Source organism: Cyrtonyx montezumae, unplaced genomic scaffold (genome assembly GCF_038088225.1).
Source record: "Cyrtonyx montezumae isolate F1298 unplaced genomic scaffold, pur_monq_1.0 scaffold_2, whole genome shotgun sequence".
Taxonomy (NCBI): Eukaryota; Metazoa; Chordata; class Aves; order Galliformes; family Odontophoridae; genus Cyrtonyx; species Cyrtonyx montezumae.
In genome coordinates, this window is record NW_027071936.1 from 65,998,159 (window position 1) to 66,014,361 (window position 16,203).

A 16,203-nucleotide genomic window follows, 5' to 3' on the forward strand; every position below is an offset into this window, starting at 1 on the left:
TCCTGTACATACCCCATGACTCCCCAGACTGTTTATGGAGCGTGGAGCCTCATAGACGTGTTTGTACACTACAAATTCTGCAGCAGAATATTTTTTTAAAAACATTCGCTGTTTTTCTCTTTTGGGGGGGAGGGGTTATTTTTTTGTTGTTGTTGTTCTGGGGCTTTTTGTTTTGTAAGCTATATTTTTGTATATTTAATTGCTATCTCCCAATCCTAACAAGTCCTTTTTGCTAATCGCACTATTCTTAAGGAAAAAGGAAAGAGGGAAAAAAAAGAAGCAAACAAGGAGAAAAGTGGTTCACATGTGATTTGAGATGTAAATAAAGGCAGGTTTTGGATGCAGGGTGTGTTTGAAGGGGGGAGGGGAGGAAACTTCGGACGTGGGGAAGGGATCTGTTCCCCAGTACCTTGCTCTGTGCTGTGTCTGCACGGACTGCATCTCCCAGCACAGCTACAGGAGCACACAGGATCCGATCTAGGAAAGAGCACACCTGAATTTATCAGTTCAGACCTAAAGGAGAGGCAGTGTGTCCCCTCCCTAACCCCCCCCCCCAACTTGCAATTGCAAACTAAAATGTGAGATCATTTATTTGGGGAGCAGCGTGCTACTTTCAGACCCGCGTCCTGAGAGCAGAGCATCCTCAGAGGTTCCAAACTGCACAGCCTCATTCAGGCTGCGTGCACAGAGACAAAAGAAAGGACAATTGCTTAGTGGGAAGTGCAGCTCTGCCCCCCCCCAAACTACTGAAGCGTTACAGAAGAAAAAAATATCCCAAATATATGACTGAAAGAAACAGTAATCTCTTTGGTACAGTTATCCACAGCCCTGGTGTAGAATGAGTGTCTGGCAGGACAGGAAAGGAATGGTCCTTATGGTGTAACTGTGCTGCAGTTCTCGCCCCTTCACAGACAGTTTAGAGGAGAATGAGACATCTTTCATCTGCAGAACATAGAACACTGCAGCTGACACCTATGACACGGGAATCAGGCAGACATACAGCACTCGTAGATGATGAAAGTGCTTTAAAGCCCCACGTGGGCACTGCCACTTCCATCTCTCCAATGCAATCTGGATGGATCAGGCTGAGTCCAGCAGTTCCAGGAGAGCACCGACTGCGCCAAAGTAACCCTGAGGAGCAAAGAGATGATCTGTTAGGAGCCTAAAGGCAGGCACAGGACAAGGGGAAAACACTATACCTTTGACAAAGAGACAAAAGAAACTGGAAATGGAATCTCACCTCGTGTTCCAAGAACAGTGCTTTCAGCTGTCCCTTGGACCAGTAGTCCAGGGCGTATGCCAGAAGCCTCATGGAGATGGTGTTGATGCGGAGGAAGTTGCCAACGAAGACCACTCGGTTGATGTTCTGCAAGTATGAAGGGAAAGGTGGCAACATTAAGGCTGCATTAATTAATGCTTGTACAATGGAAGCACCACCTAAGGGTAAGAAGTTACACGGCCATCTGTAGCCGTTCAAATACGCTGTGCTGTGGGCATTGTTTATACAATGTCTTACATAGTTTTACAAGTGAATGGCAGTACACTGTTTGCCAATGAGAAGAGTGGACCGTGGCTCCTTCTTGTCAGCTCGTCCCATAGGAAGAGGCTCAAACCCAAGTGAAGAGCGTGCCTCTGTTCTCTCATAGCCCTGTACAATGCTGCTTGACATGAACGCAACAAGGCAGCACTGTAAAGAAGCTGAAAGCACAGAGATAAATGTCCAGGGAAGTGGTGCTCCTCGACCAAGAGAGCAAAAGCAACTGGTGAAAAGAACATAGGAAAAGCATCCCACTGCTACTCCTCCACCCGAACTTTAGTGTGAAATACACAAGAAAGGGCACAGCACTGTGGTGGAAGAGGGACCACTGTGTCACACTGCCAAGGAGGAGGACCTACCAAGAGCCAGCCCCAAATTCATTGAGAGTAATTCAGTTCACAGCGATCTGGCTCAAACTATGCAGGCAAGCAAGAACAAAATTCCCTGAAGAATCCAAAAAAGGGCAGATTACAATGCAGCAAACATCCAAGAGGACAAGAACAAACACGCACCCAACAGAAAAGCATGCAGGGAAAGAGACTTGCAGCCTAACAGCACAAAAGTGAGGCTCCAGAAACAATGAGATGGGTTTTCCCCCCAGTACCTCATTGAGTGCACACATCCGCGCGATGGAGCCGATGTTGTTGGTGATGGTTATCAAGGTGGCCTTGGCCAGGTCCTCTTTGCTGACCGACTCCCGCTTCTCCTTGCTCATCATGTTTCCAAAACTGTTAAGATTAATAAGTTTGAGGTTGAGCTGCCTATTTGCATCGAAATCCCAGCGCTGCTCACAGCCTTTACCTGGATGCCACGGCCCAGCCTGGCAGCCCGAACCGCTCGTAGTCTCCTCCGTAGATGTCCCTCACCAACTTGTCCACTTTGGTGCTGTCCCCATGGGATGCCATCTCCATGGCCTCTTCAAAGGTGGAGCAACCCGTGAGAAGGCAGCAGAGACCAAAGAAAGTTCCCCCTCCAAGACTGCAACGGAGAGCAAAGGGAAGGTCACCCACCTGCTGGTGGCTGGGTTATCTCACTGTGCCCCGTTCCTTTTGTTTTCAGTGAGAAGGATCCTGAAGGAGGAGCTGCTCCCTTTACATCTGCCTCTTTCAAACCTCTTGTGGCCTATAAGTAATCCCGTGCCCTTGCAGCCTTCTACAGGGGGCACATTACTAAATAAGAAAAGAAGAGGTTTTATTTCATTTCACGAATTCCCACCTTCTTCCCAGCACTGAGAAGTTGCTCTTAAAATAAATACTATTCCTCAGGGGTTAGCGGGGTACTGAGGCAGCTGTTTCAAAGCTTTGGGAAACACGATGTACTGTTCACTTTACTGTGTAAACACACCACTAATGATGTTTAATAGGGGTAAGATCTGCACTGTGGGGTTTTATCGATGCTCATTTTCAAGAATTTCAGGGAAGCTCAGAGTCACAAAGCATTCTGGCTTCGCTGGGCAACAGTCACATTTTCAATGCAGCTGTCCAGAAGCTGGCTGGGGAACTAAGCACCCAGCACCTCTGCTAACAGACTGGAGCTAAACGCTGTCAATATTTGAGTAAATACCAAGCTATGGGGTCTCTGTGATAAACCCAGCTAATTCCTGCAGCAGGATAGCTGAGAAACCAGCTTCTAAAGATGCCTGCTGCAGTAAGGAGGCTAAAACATGACATTCAGATTCCCTTTTCCAGGAGGAATCTTTGTTGGCAGAGATGAGGGACTGCAGTAAAAAGTGGAGTGCGACACCTTCAGCACAGCTCGCTCCCAGAAACGCTGCACCCTAAAACAGAATGCAAAGCGAATTCAGGCTGCGCTCACCTGGTGCCCGTTACCCAGCGATAGTTTTCTTTCGAATACACAGCCAAAATGCTGACCCCTGAGCCAATGTTCACCAAGAGGAGAGGGTATGGATTCTCCAAGTTGAACGGGAGCTTCTGGCACCGTGCAGCATCGGTCGGGTGTTCGAAGTAGTAGCACTCGGAATGGCCGTTGAAGCCGACAGAATCGATGTACAAAACCCCTTTAATAAGGCAGTCCAGCTCATCTAGCTTACGAAGCTGAAGGTCGCCCATCTGGCAGGGCAAAAAAAAAAGAGAATGTTGAAGAAGGAGTTTGGGATGGGAGCGCTCATGCTCGCTGCCTGCTAAATCCAGCTAGCTCCATTTCTCCCTACGGGGACAGAGAGAGAAGTGCAGGTGACAGCAGGGCTCTGTCTCACCCCAACCCCACCCCCAGGAGTGCTGACTGTCCTGGCCCTGAAGTGGAGGGCAATAAACAAGTTGAGCCACTGGTGGGAGCCAGGAGAGTCCCACCCCACTGGGACTCAGAGGGACTGGCAAGAAAAGCAAAGGAAATTGAAATAGGGGTTAACAGTTTGACAAGGAAAAAAAGAAAAAAGGAGAAAAGAAAACAAATCCAGGAGAAAGTTATAAAGATTGTTCTTGCCTTACGTCACTGCCTGGAGAGTGCATAAAAAGCCTCTTTATTTGGTACATTTTTCAAGCCTTGTTTAAATATTTAGCAGACACATGCTTCAGCCATCAGCAAGAATCTAACTGATGATAACGGAGCCACGTGATGATGTCAGATCCCAACTGCTAAACCCTTCCAGGTAATTCCCTACCTCATCTGACTGAACCTCCACCAGCTGAGCAACACGTGCTAGAAATGAAGCCACAGGAGCAAATAAAGAGTAAAAATTAAGCATGGGAACACACAGCCATGAGGAAGAAACAACACAGAGCTGAGTGCAATTGCAGGGCGGTGATACAGAGCTCTGTAAGAGCACACGGCGTGGAGGGCAGGGAGTAATTTTAGAGTTACAGGAATGTTGCATGAGCTTTCAGGAAAGAACACAGCCTGATTTAGTGATGTGAACGTGACTCCACACGCTGCTTCCTGAGCTGGGTTCAATTCCAGTCAGGCACGCTCCTCCAAAGCTAAGGCTTAGAGAAGCTGAGAGGCTGCAGAGAAGGGCTGAGAGCATTTCTAGCTTTAAGCTTAAAGTTTCACTACCAAATCCTAATTGTATACAAGCCAAAAATGCCTACTGTGAGAAAGTCCTGCTCAAATTTGTACGCTCCACCTCCCGTGGCACATAAGGTAGTATGGAGGCTCGAGAAGTGCTTTTCGCTTCCCATTTGAATAAAAGCAGGCATGTCATGAGTAGGAAAGCGTATAAAGTGCAGATTGCCTTTACGTCCACACAGGGTAAGGTCCTTTAGTTCAAGGTGCACATCCCGAATGCCTGTGGAGCCGTAGGCCACGTTGGATGTCAGGTACTTGCGGATGTTTTTGAGGTTTTCCACTTCTTCGTCCTCCTCTTCGGCAGTGATGTCCTTTGGTTCAAAATAAACCAGTTTGACCAAGGTCCCGCCGATGTCCAGGCCAAACCAAGGGAAGACTGAACAGAAAGGGAGAAGAAAAGACAGTGAAACAGGGCACGGCCATCAGCACACAATACTCCAAATCCTTACAACAGCCCCAAGTGAAGGCAGACACGGCCCAGGTCGTGCAGTATCCCTCCAGCAATCTGAATCCTCAGCTATTGCTTGTCATCGAGCCAGAGCCAAGGATAATACCACTGCCCCGACATCAAAGCGATGCACAAACGGTGACTAATTACAACACATAGCACTGAGGTAGGCAAGTGGTCTGAGATGCCCCAGAGAGACAAAAACAAATGTCTAATTGGATTATTTTATTAGGCAAATTCCCCCCCCCCACCCACGGTACAAAATATGCATTAGTGTCAGGCCCAGCAACATTTACAGCTGTAGAGATAATGAGCTTCTTGGAAAAGATCAAGAAAAAAACCCCGATCAGATGGAATCTGCGATTAGAGCTGAGAGCTGGAACGGATTAATATTGCTATTAATGAGCTAAAGGACAGGCTGGAGCTAACGAGATACTGTAGGGCAAGATGCAGCCACGTGGTGTGTCTCACCACAGCAGGGCAACGCATTGAGTTTGGTAAGTGCAACTCAAGAGAGCCACCATGGACAGCTCTAGAGACGCCCTTATGCAGGTAATTAACTTCAAGCACATGGATTAGTGGGTGTGGTGGGGATGGGCTGCTGACTGGACTTGATGATCCTAAAGGGCTTTTCCAATCTTCATGATTCTGTGATCAATAATGAAGAGTCATAGAATCAATAAGGTTGGAAAAGAGCTCAAAGATCCTCAACCCCAAGCCATCCCCACCATGCTCACCGACCCCGGCCCTCAGTGCCACGTCCCAGTGCTTCCCCAACACCTCCAGGGATGGGATCTCTTATTATACACATCCCAGCCAAAAGTTAAGAACCTGAGGAATGTGAGAGCTCGAAAGAAAACACTTCTTTAGCTTACCTATGCAAACAAACACTCAAATAACCAAGGTCACGGTCAAAACTTCTCCCACATGCCGTGTTTCTGGGTTAATTTTTGGAAAGGGAGGTGGTGCACAGCCAAGAGAAGAAAATTATTTCCAGGGTATGGAGAACTGTGCTTTTCTTACAAGAAATCAGCCAACATGAGCATGCAAGGCATCCACAGCCATTCCCTATCCGAGAGCTAGAAAAATCCATGCCTTCAAAGGGAGGAAGCTCTCTTGGATGAACGCCATCACCATCTGCTATCGAGATCTGTCTTAAAATACTGATTTTTCCACCATTTATCACGCGGAGCTCTCTCCCTTGTGAGCCCCCAAAGCCCCTCCTGAGAGCTGCAGCACAGCACATGTAGGGCTGGGAGGCACCAGGAGCCTTCGGGCATTGGCAGACACGAGCACCACTGCCAAGGTTAAATAGAAACAAATAAAACACAGTGCTGTTCCATGTGGGAAGTAGCAGGAATGCAAGCAAGGAGCTGCAATCATAGAACCAGGGAATGGTTGTGTTGGAAGGGATCTTAAAACCTGTTCAGTCCCTAAGCCCTGAAACCCTTCCTGCTCTGTAAGCTCTCAGGGGTAAGAAAACCAGAACGCCTTTATCATATCAATTGCTTTATAAATCTGGATGTGTTATAAATAATAACAATAAAAACAACTCGACAGATTTCTTTCCTTCTGCTGAGTTCAAATTTGGAGAGCTGCATCAAGGGGAATGAGGTGATCCAATTACAGACCCCCACTGTGGATGGTCTCCATGGTTGCTCCTTCAGTTAAGAGCCACTGATTCTGGCAGCCAAAGAGAGCTGCCTATGGAGCAATGAAGGCTGATGGTGCAGCTGAGTGTAGGACAACAAAGCTACGCTCACTCTAAAACACTCAGCATACTGCAAAGGAAATGGTACAGCTGGAAAAGAAAGAAATACATAAACATCCATGGGCAGAAAATACAAAGTGACACTAAGCCTCCCTAGCCTCAGATCTCTAAAAATAGGCTCTGCAAGGAATTCACAGCTCATATGCAATTCCAAAACATTAAAAGGTGTTTAAAAAAATAAACAAACATCAAAGCTTATGTTCTGTACTGCAAAGCAGCTGCCAAAGCAACGTTTTATTTCCACCCTTACTTATGCATGAAAACCTGAAGCAATGCCTGTTTATGGTTTTGAAAGAAGAGATTGAAACTTTAAGGATAGGATGACAGAATCATGCATTTCCTACAGCACAAACAGACCTCACACAACATCCTTCCCCTCTCCTTCTGTCAAATTGTGAAGCACTACGGATGGTGTCTGCCAGAAGCACCAAAACAAGCTTTTTATTGTTATTCCCAAAGAACCAGAGGCCTGCACAAAAGAGAAAATATCACTTGTTTCTCAGGGAAACAACCTAAAGCCATGTCTGCCAAGGAAAACAGGTTTTCAGGCAGGAGCAGCCCCCTGGGTTGAAGCTCTTTCAAGAGATAGCTGGGGGGTAGGAAGGCACACAGCTCAGACATCCATTGTTTGCTCCAAGTTCATCTGTGATAGAGGATATTTCAGACAGAGCTGCACTGGTGACACAGTGATCCAAACCATGATATGCTGACCTTCCAGATGTTGTCTCCAAAACCGCCACCACCTCTTGGTCCAAAAACCACATCCACGGCATTTCAGAGAATCATTGGATCCTTAAGAGTTGGAAGGGGCCTTTAAAGGTTATTTACGCAAGAAATCTGAACCTCAGCTTTAATCAGAATGTCCTTAAAATTTTCCAAGATCAAAATAAAAAAAGATGAGCCCTTAACGTGGGGCCCCACATGAGTCCACCCTACATTTTACATCAGAGACTTATTTCACTTCTCAAAAGCTGCCTGCTACCTATCCGCAATTACCTTAATTACTTCATACCAACAACCGTTTCCCAGTGCAGGATGACTACCACAGTCTGGAAACAGAAAGGGAGCACAGCCCCACTGAGCTGGAATGAGGAACGTGAACGCCTCAGGAAGACTTCTGGCAGGAACTGCCATTCCTCTTGACATCAGTTCCTGCTTCTGTTCTAAGATGCAGCCCTACTTTTGACAGTAAGAGATCAGGAAAACGAGAAGTGATGCTCCACCCGCGGGCTCAAAACACACTACTTCTGCAGGCTGGAGCCACCTGGCCACGCCCCCAGCCACGGCCACGCCCCCAAAAATGGCCACGCCCACTCACATCTCATTATAACTACCCCGCCCCTTGCTTTAAGCCCCGCCCACTTCCCCTCTGGCGCCCTTCTGCCCACACCCCAAGCCACGCCCCTCTTAGGCCACGCCCCCTCGCCCCCTCCGCCTCACTCACGCGGGCGGTTCTTGCGGACCGAGTCCCGCCGAAGGCCGCAGGTCGCGCCGCTCGCCTCGCCCGGCTCCGGCCCTGCCGCCGCGCCGCCGCTCCATCGCCGCGGGTTCCCCGCGTCCGCTTCCCTCCGCCGGGGTTTCTCCTCCGCTCCGCCGCCGTTGCGCCGCTGCTCCATCCGCCGCTCGGCCTGGCCCCATGGGCCGCCCGCGCCGCACCGCACCGCGCTCCTCAACGGCCACCGCCGCAGCCACCGCCCGCAGCGCGCCTGCGCCGAGCGGCACCCCGCGCGCGCCCCCGGCCCTCGGGAAGTGGGTGGGACGAGCTCCTGAGGCGGCGTCCAATCGGAGTTCTTCGCCGAGCGGACTGGCGGGCGAGCTGGCTAATGAGAGGCAAGGGTTGGACAGCAGGCTCGCCTATCGTATTATCGATAAGTGCGGCCGTCCAATAGGATATGGGAGCTCGGAGCAGGGCGGGGATTAAGGAGAGCGGGAGGGGTGGGGGGCTGTGTGGGCCGTCAGCCTATGGCATCGCGTGGGGAAGAGTGACACGGCAGCTGGCCAATGGCGTGACGTGCCTGATGGAAAAGGCACGCTGATTGGTAGGCCGAGTAACTATGGCAACGGAGATGGGGCTGAGGGGAGGACTGCAGTAGGCCCGGGCGTATAGATGCAAACATATATATATATATATACAAATAGCGAGGCTTTATGCATCCCTTCATATCCAGGGGACAGTCAGGCATTCATTCGAGGCCTGACAGCCACTCTGCTACACAGAGGCTTCGAAGCACGAGATCGCCCCCACATTACAAACACGACGCCCTCAAAAGTTTCATGGAGTGGCAAACGGTTTTATTCTGCACTGTGCCGTCTGAGTTTCCATTTAAGGCCTCCAGGGACACGACGTCCTCTCAGTGATTCCCCTTTTGCAGTGCTACGTCACAGCCACGAAAAAAAACCCAACAAAACACAGAGGCACTTCACACCCAACACCCAGAAACGCCTCAAGCGTTAATAAAATCAGGTGTTTCAGCAGCGAAATACACGGAGCGTACAAAGCGTTGCTAAAGAGAACTGGGAAAACACACGGAGAAATCTGCAGGCAGGAGAGAACCTTGGTATGGATGCTGCTGCCTTGAGACCTCACGGCTGTAATCAGAAATGGCACAGAAAGCAGTGGGAGGAGGCAGGAGCCTCCTCTGTCCCATAGGTTCAGTTTTAAGGCCCCTGTATCCCCTCTCCAAGGATGTAAAGTGCATTTTAAATGGATAAAATGCTGGGTGTGGAGCAAGAAGCAAACAGCTCAGCTTCACTCTCAAGATCAGCCCTGCCAGAGCAAAACTGACACCTCAGAGGTGCATGTGTTTCTTGTCCACTTACAGGAGGCACTTTGTGCATTTTGGGGCAAAGGGAAAAGGATCAGCAGCTGTCAGCCCTACCAACATAAGCAGAAGTCCCCCAGCTTGCTGTGCTGTGACAGAACTTTGCAATCTGTCGATGCCCAAGTCAGAAGAGGCTCTACGTTACATCTCCTCCAGGCTAATGGTGGTGTTAAGGCAACCAACCAAAAACAAGGCAGAGCTCTGGGAAAGCAAGCACATGGCTCAACACCTGGGGATATGGCACTGGGCAGAGGTGGACAGGTGCCTTCCAAAATCATTTCTTTTGGTATCTGTAAGAACACTCATGCAAACACTGCGGTGAGAGCAGCTCGCATCAAGCACCACAGGAATACCATTCCACCTAGAAAAGCCTCAGGAGATCTCAATTCTGTACACAGTGTCATCAGAGGAGCACCCTCAGAGCAGACCTTGAGGAGGAGCAGCCCTTCATGCCACTATGGGGCTCTCTAATCCTCTGCACCATGAGTGGTCCACGCTGAGCTCCGGGCACAACAGTCGTACGTGCAGCCAGACCCAAGGAGCTCAGCAACCCGTGCTGAACAGCAGGGATCCAAGGGGAATAAACCTTTGGCAGCTTTCTGGATCAGGATTGCAGCCCTTAAAAGCTCCCCTGGGCTGAGGGGACCAAGGGATGCTTATCTGGGAACTTCTCTTGTCTGGAAGTCTCGCAGCCCAATCCTCTCAGGCTCCCAGTGTGACTGCTGGGAGCAGCTGGAAAATGATGGACGGAAATCTTAAATTGAATCCTCAGGATAACCCAGAGCATCTGGACCACCAGCTAGCACTGCTGTTTGGCCTCCCTGCAGCACGCAGAGCTGTCCCTATTTGTATCCCAACCTTGACACAAGTTTCCCATCCCACTGCACCATGTACTGGGAAACGGGAGAGTTATATCCACCCTCCTGGCCAGGCTCACTAAATAAAGCCTGCAGATCAGAAGACACACAGCAGTCCCAGGTGAGAGCAAGTCTGATCCATGCTGGCATTGCATGAAATTGTCCTCTGAAAGCATATGCCTAAATCCTCTCTCCACCCATTTGAGGGAAAGAAGTGAGGCTGATCCATGAGAAAGCTGCACAGGGGTGGGGATACGGCTCCTTCCTGCCCCACTGCTTCATCCCCAGGGGTGTCAGTGCTGTGTGAAGCAATCCTGGATCCTGTGCCATTCCTGACCCACAGGACCAGGGGAAGATGCTCCAAAGGAAAGCACTGAAGCAGGACGAGGGCTGCTGGGAGAGGGGACACACGGTCCAGCCTGGCATGTCCTCATCAGACAAAGGCTCTGATTTTGGCCTTGAGGGATCACTCCCTGAGAAACACCCTCTCCGTGGGTGAAAAAGAAGGCAGCAGCACAGACAGGAAGGTGGTTGGGAAATGGGGAAACGAGACCAAAACCCCAACAGCATCACGCAACCAAGGCCTCTTCCAGGAAACTTTCTGGGAAGAGATTTAACAAAGCCTCTACAGTCCCTCCAGCTGCTCTTCGGGCTTCAAACATGCTGGCCAAATTCCTGCTACAAAGAGGAGTCTCCCTTCGGTGGCTGTGGCATCCCACCTTCTCTCAGCTCTACTGCTATTTCTGCCACCGTGTGTACACCAGAAACACGGAAATCAGTGCTATGCCAACAGCTGGAAGGATGTACAGCAGGGACGGCCCATTGCTGTCCCCAGAAGTGGGGACTTCAGCTTGAGATGAGCTGGTTGAATCACTGCATCCCCTGCTTGAGTCAGGAGAGTTTCCAAACGGGACTGCTCCATCTCGGACATCGTTGCATGCTGCCAGCACGGCACTGGGGTGATGTTCCACATGGACCTCTTGAATGCCTACAGAGGGGCTAGCCCAGATATGAGGTGGATGAGGGCTTGCTCCAGCTGCCTCCTCTCCCACAGGGTCTGCATGAGCAGCTGGTGTTGCAGACCAGAGTCCCGAGGTGGCTCTGGACAGTGCTTCTCCAGGGCTCGAGCTGTCTGAGCTCACCATGAGCGGGTCGCTGCTCAAGCCAAGGTGACTGGATGTGTTGGAACTGGAGCTGTCCAGCTCTTTGGCAGCTAACTTTGAGCTCTCTCCTACTACCGAATGGAGGACACCTGGCTTGCTGAGCTCCACATCTTCCTCCTCATGGTCATGAGATGCCCAGATGCTGGTGGCAGAGCTCACTCGTGAGGGAGTCCTCCCAGCTGTGCCTTCAAAGCTTCCTGCAGCAGTCACATCTGACAGGGAGGCTGCTGAGGCCAAGAGAACCTTTGGAAGACAAAAAGAGGGGTGTTCTCAGCTGGGTGCTGTGGGGAGCACCCATTCGGCCAGTGTCAGGCACCCACATCACACAACAAACACATTTCAGCACTCAAACATTTTCTGCAGCCACTAACAGTGTGGCTGGGCTGTGGAAGAACCAGGGCAGGGAAAGCAAAAGGGGAAGGAAGGTGCTGAGGCTCTGGGGAGCCTCTAAGATCTGTGGGAGATACAGGGAAGAAGAGGAGACAAACAGGCAGAGATGATTGGGGTGAAGATGGGCACCTGGACTGACAGAGCGACCAGCCCAGGTCTTTCCCCCGTATACCTGAGGGCTCCACTTGAGCCCTCAGCCCCACAAAACCACCTGGTAACATCCCAGGACTTCCAGTGAAGTTGGGGTCAGGATTGGGATCACAATCTGATCTACATGTTTATTGCAACACCCACTAGTCAAAGCAGCTCTTCCAGGCATGCTCTGAAACGCAGCATCAGGACAGAAAGAGGAACACAGCAGAGAAAAATCCCCGAATAAAACCCCCCACCAGCTAGAAATCTTACACTGCAGCAAAAAAAAGGTCCTTGCCTGGAGGAAATCTGCAAGAACCCAAAGGAAATGCAACTGATAACTGAAAGGTCACCTACTTTCTCCTTCTCTGCCACAGAGGGGGTGCTGCTGGCTGCTTCCTCCCCAGGCAGCATTTTCTCCTGTACAGGAGGCTTCAAGGAGGTGTCACAGAACAGGGAAATATCTGTGGACGTAGAGAACGAGGTGGTTGTTTCCTTCTGAACATCTGAAGGGAAAAACAAAGCACGCTGCATTAACCAGGAGAACTCAAGGTGAGACTCTTCCCAAGGGATGCTGCAGTAGGATACGTCCACTTCCAAGGCAGGCTCTTACCTGTGTTCATGGGTTTTCATCTTTTCCCCCCTCATCACATCTCTGTGTTAATTGGCACAGAATGGAATCTGCAGCCTGTGCTCAGCCTCAGCACAGCACCGATCCAGGATGTGGGCAAGGGATTGGAGCCACAGGGAAGCTCGGGGAGCCAAGCTCTCCCAGCAGCAGTGGGGGCAGGTAAAGTAGACAGCACCAGCCCAGCCTGCACCCCAGCATTGCCAGCCTGTTCTGCTTTTTGAGACTGGGGTGTTCCCAGCCTGCTGCAACAGAAGGGCATGGGCACGTAGCTTGTGAAGTTTTACATCAGAAACAAACGCCAAGTGTATCAGGTGAAAATAAGGTGAGGAACAACATCTGGAGAGAAAACTAGGGGGAAAAAAAAAAGCAGTCAAGGTGGATGCCTGCACAAACCAGCCTCTCTGACTTCTGAAGGAGGTAACTCGGACCTCCTGAGAGACAGGAAAGGAACATAACAGCACAGAGCCATTATCACCACCTTTAGCGACTGCAGAGCAGCACCTCCAGCCCTGCTCCTGGTCAGCACCTGCTACAGAGGAAGGAAACCCACCTCCACCTCCTTCGTGCTGCCTCAGCACCTCAGCCTTCTTCTGCTCTGCATCAAACTGCTGCTGTATAAGCAGGGGGTTGCGCACATCCACGTGGCTGCTCGGGGGTTCACCGTGCTTGGCACTGCGTGCAGCTTGCTCCTCCTGTGTCCTCAGCGAGACTGAGTGCTGCGGTGCCCTGCCACCAGCGGTCTCCACCAACTCACTGGAGATGTAGACATCTTCTTGGGGCTCGTTCCTGCCCTGCTCAGAGCCAGGAGCAGCACTCGGATCCCTCGGTGGAAGAGACCTGCCCAGACCCAAGTTTGGTGCACCACGTTGGAGGTGGTTTGCATTCCCAAAGCACCCGTTGTCCACACACACCGGATGCCGCCGGCTCAGCCACTCTTGGCCCTCCTGCTCAGGGGACACAGATGATGGCTGAACTGTACTGGATGCCCCTGGGGTCTTCACTGCCTCTTGCTGCATCTTGGTGGGGTATGGGAGAGGTTTCTCTTTGCCATCAGTCAGCATTGGCTGGGGACTCTTTCCTTCTGGGAGCTGGAAGAAAATGAGCCGTGTTAAATCACCATGCAGCCCTACTTCAGGTGAGCCCTACTAGGATGAGGCCACCAGGGTAAGGCCACCAGGGTGCCTCAAAACCAAACCAGGTGACCCATGTGAACCTGGAGATGAGGGGCACACACTGAACAGCTCATAGAAGCAGGGGTATGGAGAGACCCTGCACTCCTATGCTTGGAGGAGAGCAGTTATAGCACTGTATAATTGCTGTAAGAGGACAGCTGACTGCTTCTCACCAGCAGCAGCTGCAAGAGCTCTGTGTGGAAACAGCAAACAAGGTCCTGAGCCCTCTGCTTCTCCACGGGTGAGGCTGCCAGGTGCAATAAACACACAGCAGACCTCAGAAACAAGAGCCTACTTGTGGCATCCAAAACATCAACCCTCCAGTCCAAAAGGGATCTTTGCAGCCCCACGTGCTCTGCTCACCGATTCCTGCACTGGGGCCCTGGCATCCAGCTCTGTGCTGGAAGCATTCGAGCTCGCAGTTGAGGTCACAGCGGTGGCAGAAGAGGGTGGGAGAGGTGGGTGGCCACCAGCAGACGGGTTGTAGCGTGGTGGCTTGGCCACTGGGACATCTCTAGCAGCTTCTGACTCTGGGAAAGGCCTCGGGGCACCATCGGAGGAAACAGCAGGCCTGGCATCAGGAGCTGAAGCACTTGGAGGAACCGAAGCACCTGGAGGAACTGAGGCAGTGCATGTAAGAGCTGAGGCAGACCAGGAAAACCAAGGAGGCAGAAGATGAGTGCGGGCCTCTTCATGCCCGTGCTCTGTCCCCATAACAGCCAAGCAGTGCCTCTTAATTCATTTGTCCATCTCGCCTCAAGACAAGGCTAACACAAACAGCCCAAGCAGAACCCTGCAGACCTTCTACCATCCCCAGGCACATCACAGGGGCAATGCACATCCCCAGGGACAGTCACAGATACCCACGCTCTCCTGCACAGCACGCAGCTGTTGCATACAGATTCCCCACCAAGAGCAGGAGCTGGATACTGAGAGAAACAGAGCACCCAAGCACGCTGAGGGTGGTGAGGCCACTTACGGGTTCGGTAGCTGTCATAAACCTTCTGCAGCTCCTCAGCCAGGTGCCCCGCGTTGTTCTGGTGCAGTGCATTGATCAGATCTGTCACCCAACCCCTTCGGCACTTCAGGTGCTGATAAAACCTATACACAGTTGCACGGATCCCCCGCATCTCCTGCCGGGTGTGAAGCTCGTCCTGAACAAAACACATCGAGAAGCACAAAGCTGCCTTAGAAGGAGAAACACAGAACGGCTCAGGTTGCAAGGGACCCTACGGCCCAATCATTTGGGACCACCGCCAAGGGTTAGGAGCACTTTCCACTCGACAGAGCAGCTCAAATCATTCAGGCATCGTGGATGAGGCACCCACAGCTTCTCTGGGCAGACTGCAACAGGAACAAACCCCTCCCTCATCCCGCTGGGCACATGTAAAGCAGCCATACACTACGCTATACGCACATCGGGCAGGGGGCCCCACAAAGCCCTCACAGCAGCGCACAATTACCCGATCAGCGTCGGTGAGGCAGCTCAGGGAATCGACCAGCGACGCCACGTGGATGTCACAGAACCTGCTCATGTTCTTCAGGATGTGGTTGTACACTTTCTCCTCGGCGAAACCCATCCTGGCTCAGCGCCCTGCGGGGTCACGGACTGAAGGTTGCGGGGCCGACGTCTGCTCCTTCTCCAGCAGCCTGGGCTGGAAACAGCAAGGAAAGGCGATCCTCGAGCTGGGGGACAGAGCACAGCGTGGGAAGGAGGAAGGGAGGGAAATCTCACATGCGAAAAGAAGAAATACATATATAAACGACAGACGAACGGGCACGGTTGAGGCTTAACCCTCGTCAGCCCCGTTCCCCCACGCGTTTGCAAACCCAGCGGAATGAGGAAGGGAAAGCGGACGCAGCGCCGGCTCCTGAAGTCGGCAGCTTCCGAAATCCCATAAGGACACGGAGTTAAAGAGGGGATCGGATGTCCCCTCCGGGACCGCCGGGGCCGCAGCGCACAGCCCGGGCCTGCAGGCCGCGAACCGCCCGGCCCCGGGGCAGCGTCCTCGACCCCGGCGGAACTCGGCTGCCCGCTACGACACGGGAATACCCCGCTCCCGGCCCCGGGCCCGATCCCGGCCCCGCTCCCTGCCCCGCTCCCTGCCCTTCTCCCGGTCCTCAACCCGAACTCGGACGCGATCCCACCTGCGTCCGCCACCTCGTGCCGGGTCAGCGCTGAGCCCCGCCCACCAACTCGTGCACGCTGCTCATTGGTCGTCGCGCCCGTCCGTCCCCGAGGGGAGGGCGGTGATA

At 51.9% G+C, this 16,203-nt stretch overlaps 2 protein-coding genes across 5 annotated transcripts; both read right to left on the minus strand.

Annotated features, from left to right (window-relative positions):
- Positions 1-998: 998 nt before the first annotated feature.
- Positions 999-8,491, minus strand: PANK2 (pantothenate kinase 2). 3 transcript variants are annotated; one of them, XM_065735972.1, is made up of 7 exons: positions 8,225-8,491; positions 4,585-4,937; positions 3,353-3,606; positions 2,339-2,515; positions 2,142-2,265; positions 1,241-1,366; positions 999-1,131 (listed from the first exon to the last, which is right to left on the minus strand). In XM_065735972.1, the coding sequence occupies exons 1-7, from the start codon at positions 8,394-8,396 to the stop codon at positions 1,081-1,083; spliced, it is 1,257 nt and encodes a 418-aa protein (XP_065592044.1). In that variant the 5' UTR covers positions 8,397-8,491; the 3' UTR covers positions 999-1,080. The 3 variants fall into 3 exon arrangements, with proteins under 3 accessions (XP_065592044.1, XP_065592043.1, XP_065592045.1); XM_065735971.1 differs by lacking the exon at positions 2,339-2,515; XM_065735973.1 differs by lacking the exon at positions 8,225-8,491 and having other exon boundaries at positions 4,728-4,818.
- Positions 8,492-11,041: 2,550 nt separating this feature from the next.
- On the minus strand, positions 11,042-15,585 carry MAVS (mitochondrial antiviral signaling protein). Of its 2 annotated transcripts, none has more exons than XM_065735975.1 (6): positions 15,411-15,585; positions 14,927-15,101; positions 14,311-14,567; positions 13,326-13,863; positions 12,502-12,608; positions 11,042-11,865 (listed from the first exon to the last, which is right to left on the minus strand). In XM_065735975.1, the coding sequence occupies exons 1-6, from the start codon at positions 15,525-15,527 to the stop codon at positions 11,197-11,199; spliced, it is 1,863 nt and encodes a 620-aa protein (XP_065592047.1). In that variant the 5' UTR covers positions 15,528-15,585; the 3' UTR covers positions 11,042-11,196. The 2 variants fall into 2 exon arrangements, with proteins under 2 accessions (XP_065592047.1, XP_065592046.1); XM_065735974.1 differs by having other exon boundaries at positions 12,502-12,650.
- Between the last annotated feature and the right edge of the window lie 618 nt (positions 15,586-16,203).

Coding starts and splice junctions, on each gene's coding strand:
- MAVS (XM_065735974.1), bottom strand. CDS start 15,527: ATGGGTTTCGCCGAGGAGAAAGTGTACAACCACATCCTGAAGAACATG. Junction 15,102..15,410: donor GCCTCACCGACGCTGATCGG/GTAATTGTGCGC, acceptor TGTTTTGTTCAG/GACGAGCTTCACACCCGGCA. Junction 14,568..14,926: donor TTATGACAGCTACCGAACCC/GTAAGTGGCCTC, acceptor GCACTGCCTCAG/TTCCTCCAGGTGCTTCGGTT.
- PANK2 (XM_065735972.1), bottom strand. CDS start 8,396: ATGGAGCAGCGGCGCAACGGCGGCGGAGCGGAGGAGAAACCCCGGCGG. Junction 3,607..4,584: donor TTGAGCAGGACTTTCTCACA/GTAGGCATTTTT, acceptor TTGCCCTGCCAG/ATGGGCGACCTTCAGCTTCG. Junction 1,367..2,141: donor GGATGTGTGCACTCAATGAG/GTACTGGGGGGA, acceptor TCATACTTGCAG/AACATCAACCGAGTGGTCTT.